This window comes from Mobula birostris, chromosome 2 (genome assembly GCF_030028105.1).
Source record: "Mobula birostris isolate sMobBir1 chromosome 2, sMobBir1.hap1, whole genome shotgun sequence".
Lineage (NCBI taxonomy): Eukaryota > Metazoa > Chordata > Chondrichthyes > Myliobatiformes > Myliobatidae > Mobula > Mobula birostris.
In genome coordinates this window covers 85,917,432-85,935,925 of record NC_092371.1, presented here as the reverse complement: position 1 = coordinate 85,935,925, position 18,494 = coordinate 85,917,432, and the positions used below count along the sequence as shown (strand labels likewise).

General features: G+C 43.6%; 1 protein-coding gene across 1 annotated transcript in view; it reads left to right on the top strand.

The window, feature by feature from the left end:
• Positions 1–18,494, top strand: part of col9a3 (collagen, type IX, alpha 3) — a 192,952-nt gene that overhangs the window by 158,859 nt on the left and 15,599 nt on the right. The window contains exons 11-13 of the mRNA XM_072279900.1: positions 7,701–7,733; positions 10,040–10,186; positions 13,599–13,653. Coding sequence (XP_072136001.1) covers positions 7,701–7,733; positions 10,040–10,186; positions 13,599–13,653 — 235 coding nt within the window. The remainder of the gene's footprint in view (positions 1–7,700; positions 7,734–10,039; positions 10,187–13,598; positions 13,654–18,494) is intronic.

The window sequence follows — 18,494 nt, the reverse complement described above, 5'->3', positions numbered from 1 at the left end:
GTAGCAGGTGAGGTATCATGACTGGGTATAAAAGTAGCATCCAACAAAGGCTCAGTCTTTGCAAGCAAGGATGGGTCGTGGCTCACCCCTTTGTGCCAAAATTCATGAGAGAATTGTTAGTCAGTTCAAAAGGAACATTCCTCAACGCAAGGTTGCAGAGAATTTAGGTCTTTCAACATCTACAGTACATAATATTGTGAAAAGATTCAGAGAATTCAGAGACATCTCAGTGCGTAAAGGGCAAGGTCGGAAACCACTGTTGAATGCGCGTGATTTTCGAGCCCTCAGGCGGCACTGCCTAAGAAACCGTCATGCTACTGTGACAATTATAGCCACCTGGGCTCGGGAGTACTTCGGAAAACCATTGTCACTCGACACAGTCCATCGCTGCATCCAGGAATACAACTTGAAACTGTATTGCGCAAGGAGGAAGCCATACATCAACTCTATGCAGAAACGTTGGCGAGTTCTCTGGGCCTGAGCTCATCTCAGATGGACCGAAAGACTGTGGAACCATGTGCTGTGGTCAGATGAGTCCACATTTCAGCTAGTTTTTGGAAAAAACGGGCGTCAAGTTCTCCGTGCCAAAGATGAAAACGACCATCCAGACTGTTATCAGCGAAAGGTGCAAAAGCCAGCATCTGTGATGGTATGGGGGTGCATCAGTGCCCACGGCATGGGTGAGTTGCATGTATGTGAAGATACCATTGACTCTGAGGCGTATATTAGGATTTTAGAGAGACATATGTTGCCATCAAGGCGACGTCTCTTCCCGGGACGTCCATGCTTATTTCAGCAGGACAATGCCAGACCACATTCTGCACGGGCTAAGCAGCGTGGCTTTGTAGACACAGAGTGCATGTGCTTGACTGGCCTGCTGCCAGTGCAGATCTATCTCCTATTGAAAATGTATGGCGCATCATGAAGAGGAGAATCAGACAACGGAGACCACAGACTGTTGAGCAGCTGAAGTCTTATATCAAGCCAGAATGGACAAAATTTCCAATTGCAAATCTACGACAATTCGTATCCTCAGTTCCAAAACGATTAAAAAGTGTTATTAAAAGGAAAGGTGATGTAACACAATAGTAAACGTGCCTCTGTCCCAACTTTTGTTGAGTGTGTTGCAGCCGTCAAATTCTAAATTTGTGTATATGTACAAAGTACAATTAAGTTAGTCAGTAAAACTATTGAAAATCTTTTCTTTGTACTCTTGTCAGTTAAATAAAGGTTCACGTGAATTAACATATCACAGATTTTTGTTTTTATTGCATTTTGGAAAATATCCCAACTTTTCTGGAAATGGGGTTTATACATGAAACATGATAATGAAGTGATATTTGTATTTAATAATTTGCTATATCATGATAAGCTGCTGCTTATATTATGTTAATGAGGATTGTTTTATATTATGGTGAGTAAATATTATATAATAAAATGCTAACAGTAACATTCTAATTGGAAATTGGCTGCATGGTAATTATAAGCCACTAATTATGATAATGAGATGCAGCTTGTGTTATGGTAATGAGCTATAATTATAATATGACAATTGCTGTGGTAATAATATAATGACGTATCATGATTAATATGCTACTGGTTTTGACAATATGTTGGTCATGATATAAATTGATAAACTGGTTATTTTTGTCACCTGTACCAAGGTACAGTGGAAAAACTTAACTCTGTATGCCATCTCCACAGATCACTTCATCACAGTGCAATGAGGTGCTACAAGGTTCAAAGTAAATTTATTATCAAAGTACATACCTGTCCCCATATTCAACTCAGAGATTCATTTTCTTGTGGGCATACTTAGCAAATCTATAGAATAGTAACTATAACAGGATCAATGAAAGATCAACCAAGTCAACCAGAGTGCAGGAAACAACAAACTGTGCAAATGCAAATAGAGTGGATAGCCAGCGCCTCTTCCCCAGGGCACCACTGCTCAGTACAGGAGAACATGGCTTTAAGGTAAGGGGTGGGAAGTTCAAGGGAGATATTAGAGGAAGGTTTTTTACTCAGAGAGTGGTTGGTGCGTGGAATGCACTGCCTGAGTCAGTGGTGGAGGCAGATACACTAGTGAAGTTTAAGAGACTACTAGACAGGTATATGGAGGAATTTAAGGTGGGGGGTTATATGGGAGGCAGGGTTTGAGGGTCGGCACAACATTGTGGGCCAAAGGGCCTGTAATGTGCTGTACTATTCTATGTTCTTCTATGTTCAAATACAAATAAATAGCAATAAGTATCGAGAACAGGAGATAACGAGATAAAGAGTTGTTAAGGTGAGATCATCGGCTGTGGGAACATCTCAATGATGGGGCAAATGAGTGTAGTTATCAAAAGCCTGATACACTAGTCGAGAGCTAGTAACTGTTCTTGAACCTGGTGGGGCGAGTCCGGAGGCTTTTATACCTTCTACCTGATGGCAGCAGAAGGAAGAGAGCTTGGCCTGAATGGTAGGAATCTTTGATGATGGACGCTGCTGTCCTACGACAGCATTTCGTGGGGATATGCTCAATGGTTAGAAGAGTTTTACCTGTGATGTAAATTATTATAACAGAATATAGAATGAAATGTTACATTCACAGGGAAAGTCCAGTGCAAGTAGGCATTGGGCAGCAGGCTAGCGTAGAAATTTTACAGTACTGTTACAGCATCAGTGACCTGGGTTCAGCTTTATAACTGTCAGTCTGTACTTTCTCACCATGGCTGCATCAGTTTCCTCCAAGTGCCCCAGTTTCCTCCCACATTCCAAACTTACGGGTTAGTGACTTAGCTGGGCAGTTCGGACTTATTGTCTTGGGCAGCTTCTTAGTATAGTGGTTAGCACAAAGCTCTCCAGCACCAGCCGGGTTCAGTTCCCGCCTCTGCCTGTGAGAGTGAGTACGTTCTCCTCGTGACCACGTGGGTTTCCTCCGGGTGCTCTGGTTTCCACCCGTGGTCCAAAGACGTGCTGATTAGTAGGGTAACTGGTCATTGTAAATTGTCCTGCGATTAGGCAGGGGTTGATTGCTGGGCAGTGCAGCTCAAAGGGGCAGAAGGGCCCCTTCTGCTCTGTTTCTCAATGAATAAACATGCACTAGTATATAAAGTGTGACTGAGGAACGAGTGTGAGTTTTCAGAGTCCAGTCCATCGGCAACGACTGCGCTGCATTATGTTGTTGAGCTTCTGGACACAGATCAGAGTGTGCCATGTCCCTCCAGCTGAAACCTGAGTGCGGACCCTGATGGTGATGACCCCGATGGTGTGGACCCTGATGGTGCTGCAGAAATGGTGGGTGGACTGAGCAGGTCTGGACACCCCAATCTGGAAAGAGTCAGCATTGGTTAGTTGTTAGACCGAGTCATAGAGCGTAACAACATGCAAACAGGCCCTTCAGCCCATCTAGCACATGCCAAACTATTATTCTGCTTAGTTCCATCAACCTGCACCGGGATCATAGCCCTCCATACCCCTTCTATTCATGTACCTATCCAAACTTTCCTTAAATGTTGAGATTGAACCCACATCCTCCACTTGTTTAGAAACGGCAGTGGGGAGTTTAACATCAAAGGATATACTTTGTATCGAAAGGACAGGCAGGAAGGCATAGGCAGTGGTGTGGCTCTGTTGGTAAGAGATAGAAAAACATCTTTAGAAGGAGGTAACCTAGGGTCAGAGAATGTTGAATCTTTGTGGGTGGAGTTAAGAAACTACAAGGGTGAAAAAACATTATGGCCTCCAAATAGTATCCAAGATGTGGGGTTGAGATTGCAGAGGGAGCTGGAAAGAGGATGTAATAAGGGTAATATCATAATTGTAATAGGGGACTTCAATATGCAAGGGGACTGAGAAAATCAGGTTGGTGTTGGATCGTAATAGAGGGAATTTGTTGAATGCCTGAAGGCTGATTTATACTTGTGTGTACTAGCTTACGCCGTAGCCTACGCAAGTGGGCTACGCCGTTGTCGCATTTACACCTGTGCGTTGGTGTGTCTGCGTCTCTCTGCAATTCACAGCCAAAACGCTAGTTGGCGGTGGGGTTTCTATGCCACTGTGCTGAGTTTCTTCATGTTGAAACTCAACACGAAGAAACTCAAACTTCAAACAATGGCGACTGAAACTGAAGGAGGGTAAATTTTCTGTGCTTGTCCGGCCACTGAGAGACATGGACGAGGAAATGCATTTCAAATGTTTTCGGATGCCAGCAGGTAGATTTGACAATTTGGTTCATCGTCTCCAACCATTTACTTTGCATCAGTGTAGGCACAGTATACTCAGAGACTGGCAATTACCATTTGAGTTTTAGCTTCAGGTGAAAGTCAACAGGCTGTAGCAGCTAGCTACAAACTGGCATCAAGCACAGGGTCCTCCATAATTTCGGAGGTCTGTAAAACTTTATGGAAAGCATTGCAGCCAGAGTTCCTTCCCTGCCCTTCAGTCACCCAATGGGAAGCTATTGCAGCGTAGGAGGAAATGCGATGCTACCAAGGGGACCAATCACAGTTGTTTCTGTCTGCGTCACTGCGACGCATAGGTACATTTTGGGAGAGGTGCGCTTTAGGCTATGGCGTAGGGTTCGGCATAGAGTACAGTGAAGGGTACACGGCTACGCCATACCTACGGCATACATTTGACGCACAAGTATAAATCAGCCTTAAGAGATGGCTTTTCAGAGCAGTTTGTGCTTGAGCTAAGGCCATCTTCGATTAGGTGTTGTGTAATAATCCAGATTTTATTAGGGAGCTTAAGGTAAAGGAACCCTTAGGAGTCAGTGATCAAAATATGATTGAATTCATGCTCCAGTTTGAGAGGGAGAAGCACAAGTATTAGCATCACAATAGAATAAAGGGAATTACAGAGGCATGAGAGATGTGCTTGCCCAGGCAGATTGGGGGTGGATACTGGTGGGGATGATGGCAGTGCAGAGATGGCTGAAGTTTCTGGGAATAGTTCACAAGGCACAGGATAGATGTGTCCCACAGAAGAAGTTCTCAAAAGGCAGGGGTAGGCAACCATGGCTAACAAAGGAAGTTAAGGACTGCATAAAAGCCAAGGAAAGGAAATATAAGGCAGCAAAAGTGAGAGGAAGTTGGATGATTGGGAAGTTTTTAAAATCCAATAAAAGGCAACCAAAAAGCTATAAAAAGGGAAAAGATGAAATATGAGGGCAAACTAGCCAATAATATTAAAAAAACTAAATGTTGTTTCAGATAAATAAAGGGAAAAGGGGAGATGAGAGTAGATATTGGAGCACTGGAAAATGACGCTGGTGAGGTAGTAATTGGAGACAAAGAAATGGCAGATGAACTGAATGGGTACTTTGCATCAGTCTTCACTGTGGAAGACAGTAGCAGCAGGCCAAAGATCTGTGAGTGTCATTGCTATTACTAAGGGAAAAGTCCTCGGCAAACTCAAAGATCTCAAGGTGGATAAGTCACCTGGGCCAGATGGACCACATCCCAGAGTCCTGAGAGAGGTTGCTGAAGAGATAGCGGATACATTGGTCATGATCTTTTAAGAATCACATGATTCTGGCATGGTCCCAGAGGACTGGAAGATTGCAAGTGTCACTCCACTCTTTCAGAAGAGAGGAAGGCAAAAGAAGGAAATTATAAGCCTGTTAGCCTAACCTCAGTTGTTGAGAAAGTGTTGGAGTCTATTAGTAAAGATGAGATTTCGGGATACTTGGAGACTAATGGTAAAATAAGTCAAAGTCAGCATGGTTTCTGTGAAGGGAAATCTTGCCTGACAAACCTGTTAGAGTTCTTCAAGGAAGTAACAAGCAGGGTGGACAAAGGAGAAACATTGGATGTCACTTAATTGGATTTTCAGAAGGCATTTAATAAGGTGCCACATACAATGCTGCTTAACAAGATAAAATCCTATGGTGTTACAGGAAAGATACTGGGATGGATAGTGGAATGGCTGACAGGCAGGAGGTAGTGAGTGGGAATAAAGGGGGCCTTTTCAGTTTGTCTGCCAGTGACTAGTGGTGTTCCTCAGAGGTCAGTATTGGGACTGCGACTTTTCACATTGTTTGTCAATGATTTAGATAATGGAATCGATGGCTTTATGACAAAGTTTGTGGATGATATGAAGGTAGGTGCAGGGGTGGTACTGAGGAAGCAATGCGATTGCAATGTGATTAAACAAAATGGAAGAATGGGCAAAAAGTGGCAGATGGAATACAGAGTTGGGAAATGTACGATAATGCATTTTGGTAAAAGGAACAATCATGCGGACTATTATCTAAATGGGGAGAGGTCCAAACATCAAAGGTGCAGAGGGACTTAGTCCTCAGGCAAGACTCCCAGAAGGTTAATTTATAGGTTGTGTCTATGGTAAAGAAGGCAAATGCAATGTTGGCATTTATTTCAACGAGAATAGAATATAAAAAGGAGGAGATAATGCTGAGGGTTTATAAGACATTAGTCAGGCTGCAATTGGAGTATTGCCAACAGTTTGGGCCCTATATCTCAGAAAGGATGTGTTATCTTTGGAGAGAGTCCAGAGGAGATTCACAAGGATGATTCCAGGAATAAGGAGGTTAACATATGAGGAGCATTTGGCAGGTTTGGGCCTGTACTCACTGGAATTTAGAAGAACGTGAGGGGATCTCATTGAAACCTACTGAATGTTGAAAGGACTAGATAAGGTGGATGTGGAGAGGATGTTTCCTATGGTAGGGGTATCCAGAACTAGAGGACACAGCCTCAAAATTGAGGGCCGACTCTCTAGAACAGAGTTAAGGAGGAATGTTTTTCAGCCAGAGAGTAGTGAATCTGTGGAACACTCTGCCACAGACAACGATGGAGGCCAAGACCATATTTAAAGTGAAAATTAATTGTTTCCTGATTGGTCAGGGCATCAAAGGATATGGCAAGAAGGCGGGTGTATGAGGTTGAGTGGGATCCAGGATCAGCCATGATGGAATGGTGGAGAAGACTTGATGGGCTGAATGACCAAATTCTGCTCCACTGTCTTATGGAACTGAATTGATTTTCTTCTGTTTTCCCGGCTCTGGAGTCAGGAGGGAAACCCCTCAAGTGGCATGCTGAGCTCTGTACACCTGCCAAACCTAGACCAAAGATTCTGAGCAGCAGCAGTTGTCGGGTAACAGATTATCCTTATTTGTCATATATACATTGAAACATACAGTGAAATGTGACATTTACGTTAATGACCAACACATTCCAAGGATATGCTGGGTCCATAACATAGCGTGCTCCCATAGAGTAGTGGTTAGCACAACGCTTTACAGTACCAGCGACCTGGGTTCAATTCCTGCCGCTGTCTCGAAGGAGTTTGTACGTTCTTCCCATGATAGTGCTGGTTTCCTCTGGGTGCTCAGGTTTCCTCCCACAGTCCAAAGATGTACCAGCTGGCAGGTTAACTGGTCATTGTAGATTGTCCCATGATTAGGCTAGGATTAAATCAGGGGCTGCTGGATGGTGCAGCTTGAAGGTCAGGAAAGGGATAATTCCACGCTGTGTCTCAATCAATCAATAAATAAATAGATTAATAGATAAACAAACAAAGTTACCAACCTTAACATGCATGTCTTACTGGGTCATGGGGAGAACATACAAACTTCTTACCGACAGCACTGGGAATCGAACCACCATGTTTTTGGCTCATTCTTGGCTTCCGAGGAATCTCTAGATCGCAGAATCATCCAACAATAATCACTGCCTTTGTCTTCCTTTCAGGGCCAGCCGGGACCTCAGGGCCAGAAGGGAGAGGTAAGATTACCAGAAAATTGGTAACTCTGCCAATTTATGATTGTTTAATGTTATTTCTGGTGTATAAGTGTTAACGAGAATGAAAATATTTGTTACTCCGGATCTATGTTCAAAGTAAATTTTACTATCAAAGTACATATATATCACCATATACAACCCTGGGATTCATTTCCCTGTGGGCATACTCAGCAAATCTATAGAATAGTAACTATAACTGGATCAATGAAAGTTCAACCAGAGTGCAGAAGACAACAAACTGTGCAAATACAAATATAAATAAAAAGCAGTAAATAACGACAACATGAGATAAAGAATCCCTAAAATGAGATCATTGGTTGTGGGAACATTTTAATGATGCGGCAAGTGAGTGTAGTTTTCCCCTCTTGTTCAAGAGCCTGATGGTTGAAGGGTAATAAGTGTTCCTGAACTTGGTGGCGAGGATCTTTGATGATGGATGCTGCTTTCCTATGACAACATTTCATGTAGATGTGCTAGGCCATATCCACTACCTTTTGTAGGATTTTCCATACAAGGCATCTGTTGCAGTACAAAAACAAAAACACCCACTAAGCTGAAGAACACAATATTAACATCCACAATAAATATAAAGACTAAAGCTAGTTTATATACATAGATTGGTTGTAAAGTGATACTAGGCTGTATATAGTGTCTGTATATAAGGAGACTGGCAGGAAATGATAAAGTAGTGAGCTTTGTGGGGTATAGTGTTAACCATGGGCAAACTGACTGTACACCAGGCATTCAGTGATTTGTATAGTGCCCCCTTAAACACAGACAAGCTCCACTTCCCAACCTTCTGAAAGCTGCAATGAGAGACTGGCAGGCAGGGTGGCCCATTCTGCTGCCCCTCAATATTCAGGAAGATGGGGGGACTCGAGGGGCAGTCAGTGCCTTTCCCCCTGAGGAACCAGTATGTTCTGGGACTGGGGTGGAAAGTGTAGAAAACGGACAAAGGGAGGAACAAGTGAATATGTTGAAACCTTTATATTTTTTCCTTATTTATCTGTCCAAGAGATATGACCCGGGGCAAAGCCATTAATTAGTGGGTGAGGAGTAGCGATAAGCTTTGACTTCTAATTTATTAATGGATTGTAAGAGTGTGGTGGGGTGGAGCTAGGTCTCTTTCAAAGGGAGTGTAAAGGGCTCCTTCCCTCCGCTAGCCTACAGGTCACCCTTGGGCAAGGTGTAACACCTGCTTAGGACCCGATCAGGGTCACATGAAGCCATGGGAGCAGGTGGTGGTTGGTCATACGAGTCCTGGATCTGCGACCACTGACACTAGGCAGAGAGTCTCTGAGGAGTATTGATAACGGCTGGGGTCACCCATCTTGTAAAGACACTGCCCAGGAGGCGGTAATAGCAAATCACTTCTGTAGAAAAATTAGTAAATAACAATCATGGTCATGGAAAGACCATGATTGTCCACTCATACAGCATGGCACATACGAACAAACAAATAATTTATAAATAAACTATTACATATAAACTTGCAAATAAACGATTAAAATCAGGTTTATTATCACTGTTGCATCATATAAGACAATGTTAATAAACATGACTTCAATTCCGATATCAAAGTTCAAAGTAAATTTATTATCAAAATACGTATATGTCACCATATACAACCCTGAGATTCATTTTCTTGCGGGCATTCACAAGTACAAAGTAATACAATAGAACCAATGAAAAACTACACACAACAAATACAAACAGTCAATGTGCAAAAGTTAACAAACTGCAGGTAAAACAAAGAAAAGAAACAAACTAATAATAATAATAATAAATAAACAAGCAATAAATATTGAGAAATTGAGATGCAGAGTCCTTGAAAATCAGTCCATAGGTTCTGGGAACAGTTCAGTGTTGGGTTGAGTGAAGTTATCCCCTCTGGTTCAGGAGCCTGATGGATGAGGGGTAATAACTTCCTGAATCTGGTGGTGTGGGACCTGAGGCTCACCACCAGTCTACATTAGACTGGGTAAGGAAGGCAGATTTTCCTCACTGATGTTGCTGAATTCACTGGATTTTTCAGCGGGTGGTTCCATGGTCAATGTTACCAAAAAGTGGCTTTAATTCCAAATTTCTCTAATGATTAGAACCTAAGTCCATCATCTACCTGCTGAGATAAGATTCAAACTCTTGCCTCCAGATCAGGGATCCAGAACTCTGGCTATTGGCGCAGTAGCTGAGGTCAAGCGTTTCATCTATAATTCAGTGTCAGTAACCCTAGCCTCTGACTCACTGTGCAGGACCGACTAATCACCCTCCCATTTTCTATTTCATAGCCAGGACCTCGTGGTGAGGTGGGACCCAAAGGCAACGCTGGGCCCGCTGGATTTCCCGGAACAGATGGAGTTCCTGGTCCTGCTGGGCTGATGGGACCAGCTGGAGAGCAAGGACCTCCTGGTGTCACCGGAAAAAGGGGCCCTCCAGTGAGTAACTCATTTCAGAATACCATGGCCCTGGCAGGGCACATTATAGCTTAGGAACAGGCCCTTCAGCCCATCATATCTATGCTGAACATGGATCTGATATTGAATTAAACTAAATCGCTTCTGTCTCTACGTAGTACGGGCCCACAATGTTGTTCAACCTACTATAATAAGATCAATGTAATGCTTCCCTCCCACATAGCCCTCCATTTTTCTATCATCCATGTGCCTACCTAAGAGTTTCTTAAACATCCTTAATGATCTGTCTCTACCACCACCCCAGCAGCACGTATCATGCACCCACCACACTGTGTTAAAAAAAAAACTTGCATCATGCATCTCCTCTGTATTTTCCTCCAATCACCTTAAAATTATGCCCTTTGTATTAACCATTACTGCCCTGGGGAAAAGTCCCTGGCTGTCCACTTGATCTATGTCGCTTATCATCTTGTACACCTCCACTGAATCACCTCTTATCCTTCTTCACTCCAAAGCGAAAAGCCTGAGCTCACTCAGTCTATCCTGATAAAACATGGTGCCTAATGCAGGCAGCATCCTGCTACATCTCCTCTGCAATGAGTTCCTTTCATAAAACTACATTTTCTGTGATTCACAAACGCAGGAGATTCTGCAGATGCTGAAAATCCAGAGCAACACACACAGAATACTGGAGGAACTCAGCAGGTCAGACAGCATCTATGGATAAGAGTAAACAGTCAATGTTTTGGGATGAGACCCAAATGACTGTCTTGTTAAGGTATTCCAGCATTTCCTGAGACAGATGTGTGGTTAACTGGCCTGAATTTTGTTTCCTTTCTCTGTTTGAATACGTGTTCCATTTATAATTTTCCAATCCTCCTCTGCTTCCAAGGAATGGTGATAAATCACCATCAACACATTCATCATCTGTGCAACCATTTCATAGCCATAGAAAAGGACAGTACAGAAACAGGCCCTTCAGCCCATCTTGCCCATGCCAAATCATTTAAACTGCCTGTTCTCATCGATCCATACTGGCGCCATTGCCCTCCGTATCTCTGTCTAAAATTCTCTTAAGCATTGAAATTGAGCTCGCATGCATCACTTGTGTTCCACACTCTCACGACTCTGAGTGAAGAAGTTTGTTCCCCTTAAACTTTTCACCTCTCACCCTTAACCCATGACTTGTAGTTGTAGTCCCACCTAACCTCAGTGGGAAAAAGCCTGTTTGCATTTACCCTATCTATACCCCTCATAATTTTGTGTAACTCTATCAAATCTCCCCTCAATCTTCTACCTTCTAAGGAATAAAGTCCTAACCTATTCAATCTTTCCTTATAACTCAGGTCCTCTAGACTAGACAGCATCCTTGTAAACTTTCTCTGTACTCTTTCAACCTTATTTGCATCTTTCTACAGGTAGGTGACCAAAACTACCCACAATACTCCAAATTAGGCCTCACCAATGTCTCATATAACTTCAACATAAAATCCCATTCTCTGTACTCAATACATTGATTTATGAGGCCAATGTGCCAAAAGCTTTCTTTATGACCCTATTTGTCTGTGACATCACTTTCCTTGAATTATGGACCTTTATTCTGAGATCCCTTTGTTCCAAAGCACTCGTCAGTGCCCTATCTACTTACTCTCTGTTTCAGTAGACAGACTCCTTCTTAACAATGTGTCTTAACAATGCCATGTTGAGGAAAAAATTTGAACCTAGAGATATTCCACATTGCTCTTTTCCAAAATAATTCCATGGGATCTTATATATCTGAGACATGTTTTGCCTGGGGGTGACATTTTCCCTATCTCATTTAGCATTTTATTGCTTTCCATTGATGCTGCCTGATCTGCTGAGTTCCTCCAGCATTTTGTGTGTGTTGCTCCGGATTTCCAGCATCAGCAGGATCTCTTGTGTTTATATTTTTAAATTTCCTTATGGGATTTGAAACCAGGACCATGCTACCTCCAAGGCCATGGGAGATCTGACCATTATGTTAGTATAATACCGTGAAAAAGTCTCAGGTATGTTTATATATATATGCGCCTAAGACTTTTGCACAGTCCTATATTTGTCAACGTGGAGCAGAGAGCGAGTTCGTAAATCTGGAGGGATCAAAGGATGTTGGGAATGGCGAGGGTGGAGCAATGTGGAAAGGAGTGCTGGGGTGGGAGGTGTAGCGGCTACAGACACACCCAGCCCTGAGACACCAAGCAAAGTCATTTGATTCCCAACAATTGGTTTATTGATCATTACAGAATGTCTTACTGGTGCTTCCCATTCCTTCCCCTTTTTCCCAACCATGATTCCCCTCTCCCTGCCTTCTTCCCACTCACAGTCCACAGCAGAGATCCATATTAGGATCAGGTTTATCATCACTCACGTATGTCAGGAAATCAGTTTTTTTTGGGGCAACATTACAGTGAAATACATGAAATTACTACAGTAAGGGGTACACATGCCCTTACACTTCCTCCCTCACTATCATTCAGGGCCCCAGACAGTCCTTCCAGGTGAGGCGACACTTCACCTGTGAGTCGGCTGGGGTGATATACCGCGTCCGGTGCTCCCGATGTGGCCTTCTATATATTGGCGAGACCCGATGCAGACTGGGAGATCGTTTCACTGAACACCTACACTCTGTCCACTAGAGAAAGCAGGAGCTCCCAGTGGCCACACATTTTAATTCCACGTCCCATTCCCATTCTGATATGTCTATCCACGGCCTCCTCTACTGCCAAGATGAAGCCACACTCAGGCTGGAGGAACAACACCTTATATTCCATCTGGGTAGCCTCCAACCTGATGGCATGAACATTGACTTCTCAAACTTCCGCTAATGCCCCACCTCCCTCCCGTACCCCATCCGTTATTTATTTATATTCACACATTCTCTTTTTCTCTCTCTCCTTTTTCTCCCTCTGTCCCTCTCACTATCCCCTCCTCGCCCTTTTCTTTCTCCCTGGGCCTCCTGTCCCATGATCCTCTCATATCCCTCTTGCCAATCGACTGTCCAGCTCTTGGCTCCATCCCTCCCCCTCCTGTCTTCTCCTATCATTTTGGATCTCCCCCTCCCACTCCCACTTTCAAATCTCTTACTAGCTCTTCCTTCAGTTAGTCCTGACGAAGGGTCTCGGCCCAAAACATTGACTGTACCTCTTCCTAGAGATGCTGCCTGGCCTGCTGCGTTCACCAGCAACTTTTGTGTGTGTTGCTTGAAATTCCAGCATCTGCAGAATTCCTTGTGTTTGCGTCTTTAAACTACCACAGTATTGTGCAGAGGTCTTGGGCACCCTGGCTGTATATCTGTGCCTAACACTTTTGTACAGTACTGAAGTTTATACAGCTTCTGCTCCAGTGCCCCACGGTCTCTTTTCTCATCTCCACTGCCTGTTGGTTATTTTACACATGTCTCATTGACCCACAGGGCAAACTGGCAAGCGAGCAGCGGATTCGGAATCTCTGTCAAAATCTCATCAGTGGTGAGTCCAGCCTTGCACGTCTCACATAGTGTAATGGCATAGCAAGATCCCAAACTCAGCAGTGTGTTAATGACTATACATCCTTAATAATGATATTGAGTGTGGCATAAACATGGGCTTGGGAGCCTGCAGACACTGCCCAGCTATCCTTTGCACCCACCTAAAAGAGTGGATGAGCGGATGGGGTGTACAAGATGCACAGTGGGGTAGTTTGTATAATGTCAGACATCCCACCTCTCCCAGGAGTTCCGGGAGTCTCCTGCATATTGATAGTGGCTCCCTGATGCCCGCAAATTATATAATATCCCGGAAATCGATCTTTTTTTGAGAGAGGGAGGGAGAGAGGGAGAGAGAGAGAGTGAGAGAGGGAGAGAATGCGCAAGCGAGCGCGAGAGAGCAAGAGCGCCATGGCAGAGTGTTCCAAAAAAAGAAAATATAAAACGTACGTCACCCCAGTCTACACTAAAGTGTACTCCTGCCTAATAGGGGTCAAAAATAATGACAGTGTTGCTCACTGCACTGTTTGCAACAGTGACTTTTCTATTTCCCATGGTGGGTTAAGACTGTAAAAGACACATTGAGGTGAGTTTAACAGGTGTCATTCATTCATTAGCATAGCTAACATTATTTAAACTAGCTGGCTAGCTGCTAAGGAGCTACTCTATTGCAGACATCCCACCTCTCCTGAAAGTTCCAGGAGTCTCCCGCAAATTGATGGTGCTACCTCCCTGAAATGAGTTTTTGCAGGGTGGGATGTCTGTAATGCTATTACTGCACCGGTGACCAGGTCAATTCCCACCACTGCCTGTAAGGAGTTTGTATGTTTTCCCCATGGCCACAGGGGTTCCTGGGTGCTCTAGTTTAGAAACATAGAAAATACAGCACAGGACAGGTACTTCGGCCCACGACGTTGTGCCAATTTTTAACCTACTCTAAATCTAACCCTTCCCTCCCACTTAGCCCTCCATTTTTCTCCCACATTTCAAAGACATGCAGGTCAGCAGGTTGATTGGTCACATGGGTGTAGTTGGGCAGTGTGGGCCTGTTGGGCCTGTATCCGTGCTGTATCTCAAAATCCCCAAATACAAAAAGGTTGTTGGCCGCAGTCTACCATCACTGCAGGACTTGTAGGATAAATAAATAGGCAGGAAAAGTCGTTGTGAACACTACCCACCCTGCAAACTGTTTTTTCCAAAAGTTCCCTTCTGAAAAGCACTAAAAGGCATCCGTTAGTCTTGCGAGACCATGGATCTGCGCCTGGAAAGTCTTCACACTCCAGGGCGCAGGCCTGGGTAAGGTTGTATGGAAGACCAGCAGTTGCCCATGCTGCAAGTCTCCCCTCTCCACGACACCAATGTTGTCCAAGGGAAGGGCATTAGGATCCATACAGCTTGGCACCAGTGTCGTCGCAGAGCAATGTGTGATTAAGTGCCTTGCTCAAGGACACAACATGTTGCCTCAGCTGGGGCTCAAACTCACGACCTTCAGGTCGCTAGTCCAATGCCTTAACCACTTGGCCAAAGCACTATGGGGCTATTAAAGGAAAACCATGCCATCATAAAAGTTTCTTCCCCCAGGCAGTTAATCTGATCAACCACTCTAGTTAGCCCCCCATCCCTTCAATCTGTTATCCCCATCACTGCACTTTTAACACTTTAAACAATGTGTATAAAGTTGTTTACACTGTAAATACATGCTGGTATTTACACTGCCTATAAAAAAGTATTCATTTCCCCCTCCTGGAAGTTTTCATGTTTTATTGTTTTACAAAATTCAATCACAGAGGACTTAATTTGGATTTTTTGACACTGATCAACAGAAAAGACTCTTTAGTGTCAAAATAAAAACATATTTCTACAAATTGATCTAAATTTATTACAATTATTAAACACAAACTTATTGATTACATAATTACTTACCCCTTTCAAGTCAGTAACAAATCTTCCCCTGTCACAGTTCTCTTGCAGACTGCATTGGGTTTTCCTCCAGGATTTCCCTGTATTTTGCTGCATTAATTTTACCCTCTACCTTCACAAGCCTTCCAAGGCCTGCTGCAAGAGAAGCATCCACACAGCATGATGCAGCACAGTAGGGATGGTGTGTTTTTGATGATGCATAGTATTTAAATTACACCAAACAGAGCATTTAGTCTGATGCCAAAAAGCTCTATTTTGGTTTCACCAGACCATAGAACTTTCTTCCAGCCGACTTCAGAGTCTCCCAAATGCCTTCTGGCAAACTCTAGCCAAGATTTCATGTGAGTTTTTTTCAACAGTGGCTCTCTCTTTGCCACTCTCCCATAAAGCTGCGACTGGTGAAGCACCCAGACAACAGCTGTTCTATGCAGTCTCTCCCGCTTCAGCCCCTGAAGCCTGTAACTCCTCCAGAGTTGTCATAGGTCTCTTGGTAGCCTCCCTCACTTCTCCCCTTCTTGCACGGTCGCTCAGTTTTTGAGGATGGCCTGTTCTAGGCAGATTTACAGCTGTGCCACATTCATTCCATTTCTTGATGATTGACTTCACTGTACTCCAAGGGATATTCAGTGACTTGGAAATTTTCTTGTATCCATCACCTGACTTGTACTTTTCAATAACCTTTTTATGGAGTTGCTTGGAGTCTTCATGATGTAGTTTTTGCCAGGATACTGACTCACCAGCAGTTGGATCTTCCAGACACAGCTGTATTTTTACTACAATCAATGGAAACACTTTGACTGCACATGGTCCAACTGGCTGCATCAGTGATGATTTGGTGCGTCATATTAAAGGCAGTGAATACTTATGCAATCAATTATTTTGTGTTTTATATTTGTAATTAATTTAGATCACTTTGTAGGGATCTGTTTTCACTTTGACATGAAAGAGTCTTTTTCTATTGACCTGTGTCCAAAAAGCCAAATTAAATCCACTGTGATTCAATGTTGTAAAACAATAAAACATGAAAACTTCCAAGGGGGATGAATACTTTTTATGTATGAATACCGTATGTATTTATGCACGTTTTGTTTCATATCTGACCTTTAACCTCTAGCTTTATTAGCTCTTATTTACTGTATGTATGTATAGGGGTGACAGGGTGGAGATGAGTCTCTACCAAAGGTGCTCCTTCTCTCCTTTAGACTGCAGGTCACCCTTAGGCAAGGTGTAGCACCTGCTTAGACCCCTCCCACCCCCGATCAGGGTCACGTGAAGCCGTGGGAGCCATGAGGTGAATGGTCATTTTTCAGTTCTATAAGGGGTAACAGAGAGGTGAGAGTAGATATGGACCATTGGAAAATGATGCTGCTGAGGTTGTAATGGGGGACAAAAAAATAGCAGATGAACTTATTGGGTACTTTGCATCAGTCTTCACTGTGGAAGACACCAGCAGTGACAGAGGTCCGTGAGTGTCAGGGAGCAGGGGTAAGTGCCATTGCTATTACAAAGGAAAATGTGCTAGGCAAACTCAAAGGTCTTAAGGTGGATAAGTCACCTGGACCAGATGGACTATGTCCCAGCGTCCTGAGAGAGGTTGCTGAAAAGAAATCTGTTAGAGTTCTTCAAGGAGGGTGGACAAAGGAGAGGCAATGGATGTCATTTACTTGGATTTTCAGAAAGCATTCAATAGGGTGCCATACATGAGGCTGATTAACAAGATAAAATCCTATGGTGTTACCGGAAAAATACTGGCATGGATAGAGGAATGGCTGACAGGCAGGAGGCAGCGAGTGGGAATAAAAGGGGCCTTTTCTGGTTGACTCGTGGTGTTCCTCAGGGGTCGGTATTGGGATCACTACTTTTCACATGGTTTGTCGATGATTTGGATAATGGAATTGATGGCTCTGTGGTAAAGTTTGTGGATGATACAAAGACTGGTGGAGGGGCAGGTAGTGCTGAGGAAGCAATGCGATTGTAGCAGGACTTTGATACCTGCGAAGAATGGGCAAAAAATGGTAGATGGAATACAGTGTTGGGAAATGTATGATAATGCATTTTGGTAAAAGGAACAATAGTAGAGACTATTATCTAAATGGGGAGAAGGTTCAAACATCAGAGGTGCAGAGGGACTTAGGAATTCTCGTGCAAGACTACCAAAAAGTTAATTTACAGTTTTGGGCCCCTATCTCAGAAAAATTTGCATTATCATTAGAAAAAGTCCAGAGGAGTTCACGAGGATGATTCCGGGAACAAAGGGGTTAACATATGAGGAGTGTTTGGCAGCTTTGGGCCTGTACTCACTGGAATTTAGAAGGAGGGGGGGATCTCATTGAAAGCTGCCAAATGTAGAATGGACGAGATAAGGTGGTTGTGCAGAGGATGTTTCCTATGGTGGGTGTATCCAGAACTAGAGGGCACTGCCTCGAAATTGAGGGGCAACTCTTTAGAACAGAGGTAAGAAGGAATTTTTTTTTTAGCCAAAGAGTAGTGAATCTGTGGAATGCTCTGCTACAGACCACAGTGGAAGCCGAGTCTGTGGGTATATTTAAGGTGGAAGTTGACAGTTTCCTGATCAGTCAGGGCATCAAAGGATATAGCGAGAAGGCAGGTGTATGGGGTTGAGTGGGATCCAGGATCAGCCATGATAGAATGGCAGAGCAGACTCAATGGGCTGAATGGCCTATATCTTCTGGTCATATGAGCAGCTAATGCATATCACAAGCCCACTGACACCAGGCAGACAATCTCTGATAATGGCTGACATCACACGTCTTGTAAAGACACTGCCCAGGAGAAGGCAATGGCAAACCTCTGCTGTAGCAAAGTTTGCCAAGAACAATGATGGTCATGGAAAAACCAGGATTGCCCACGTCGTACAACTCTGCACATAATGATGAAATATGTATAATTCTTTACTTTTTATAC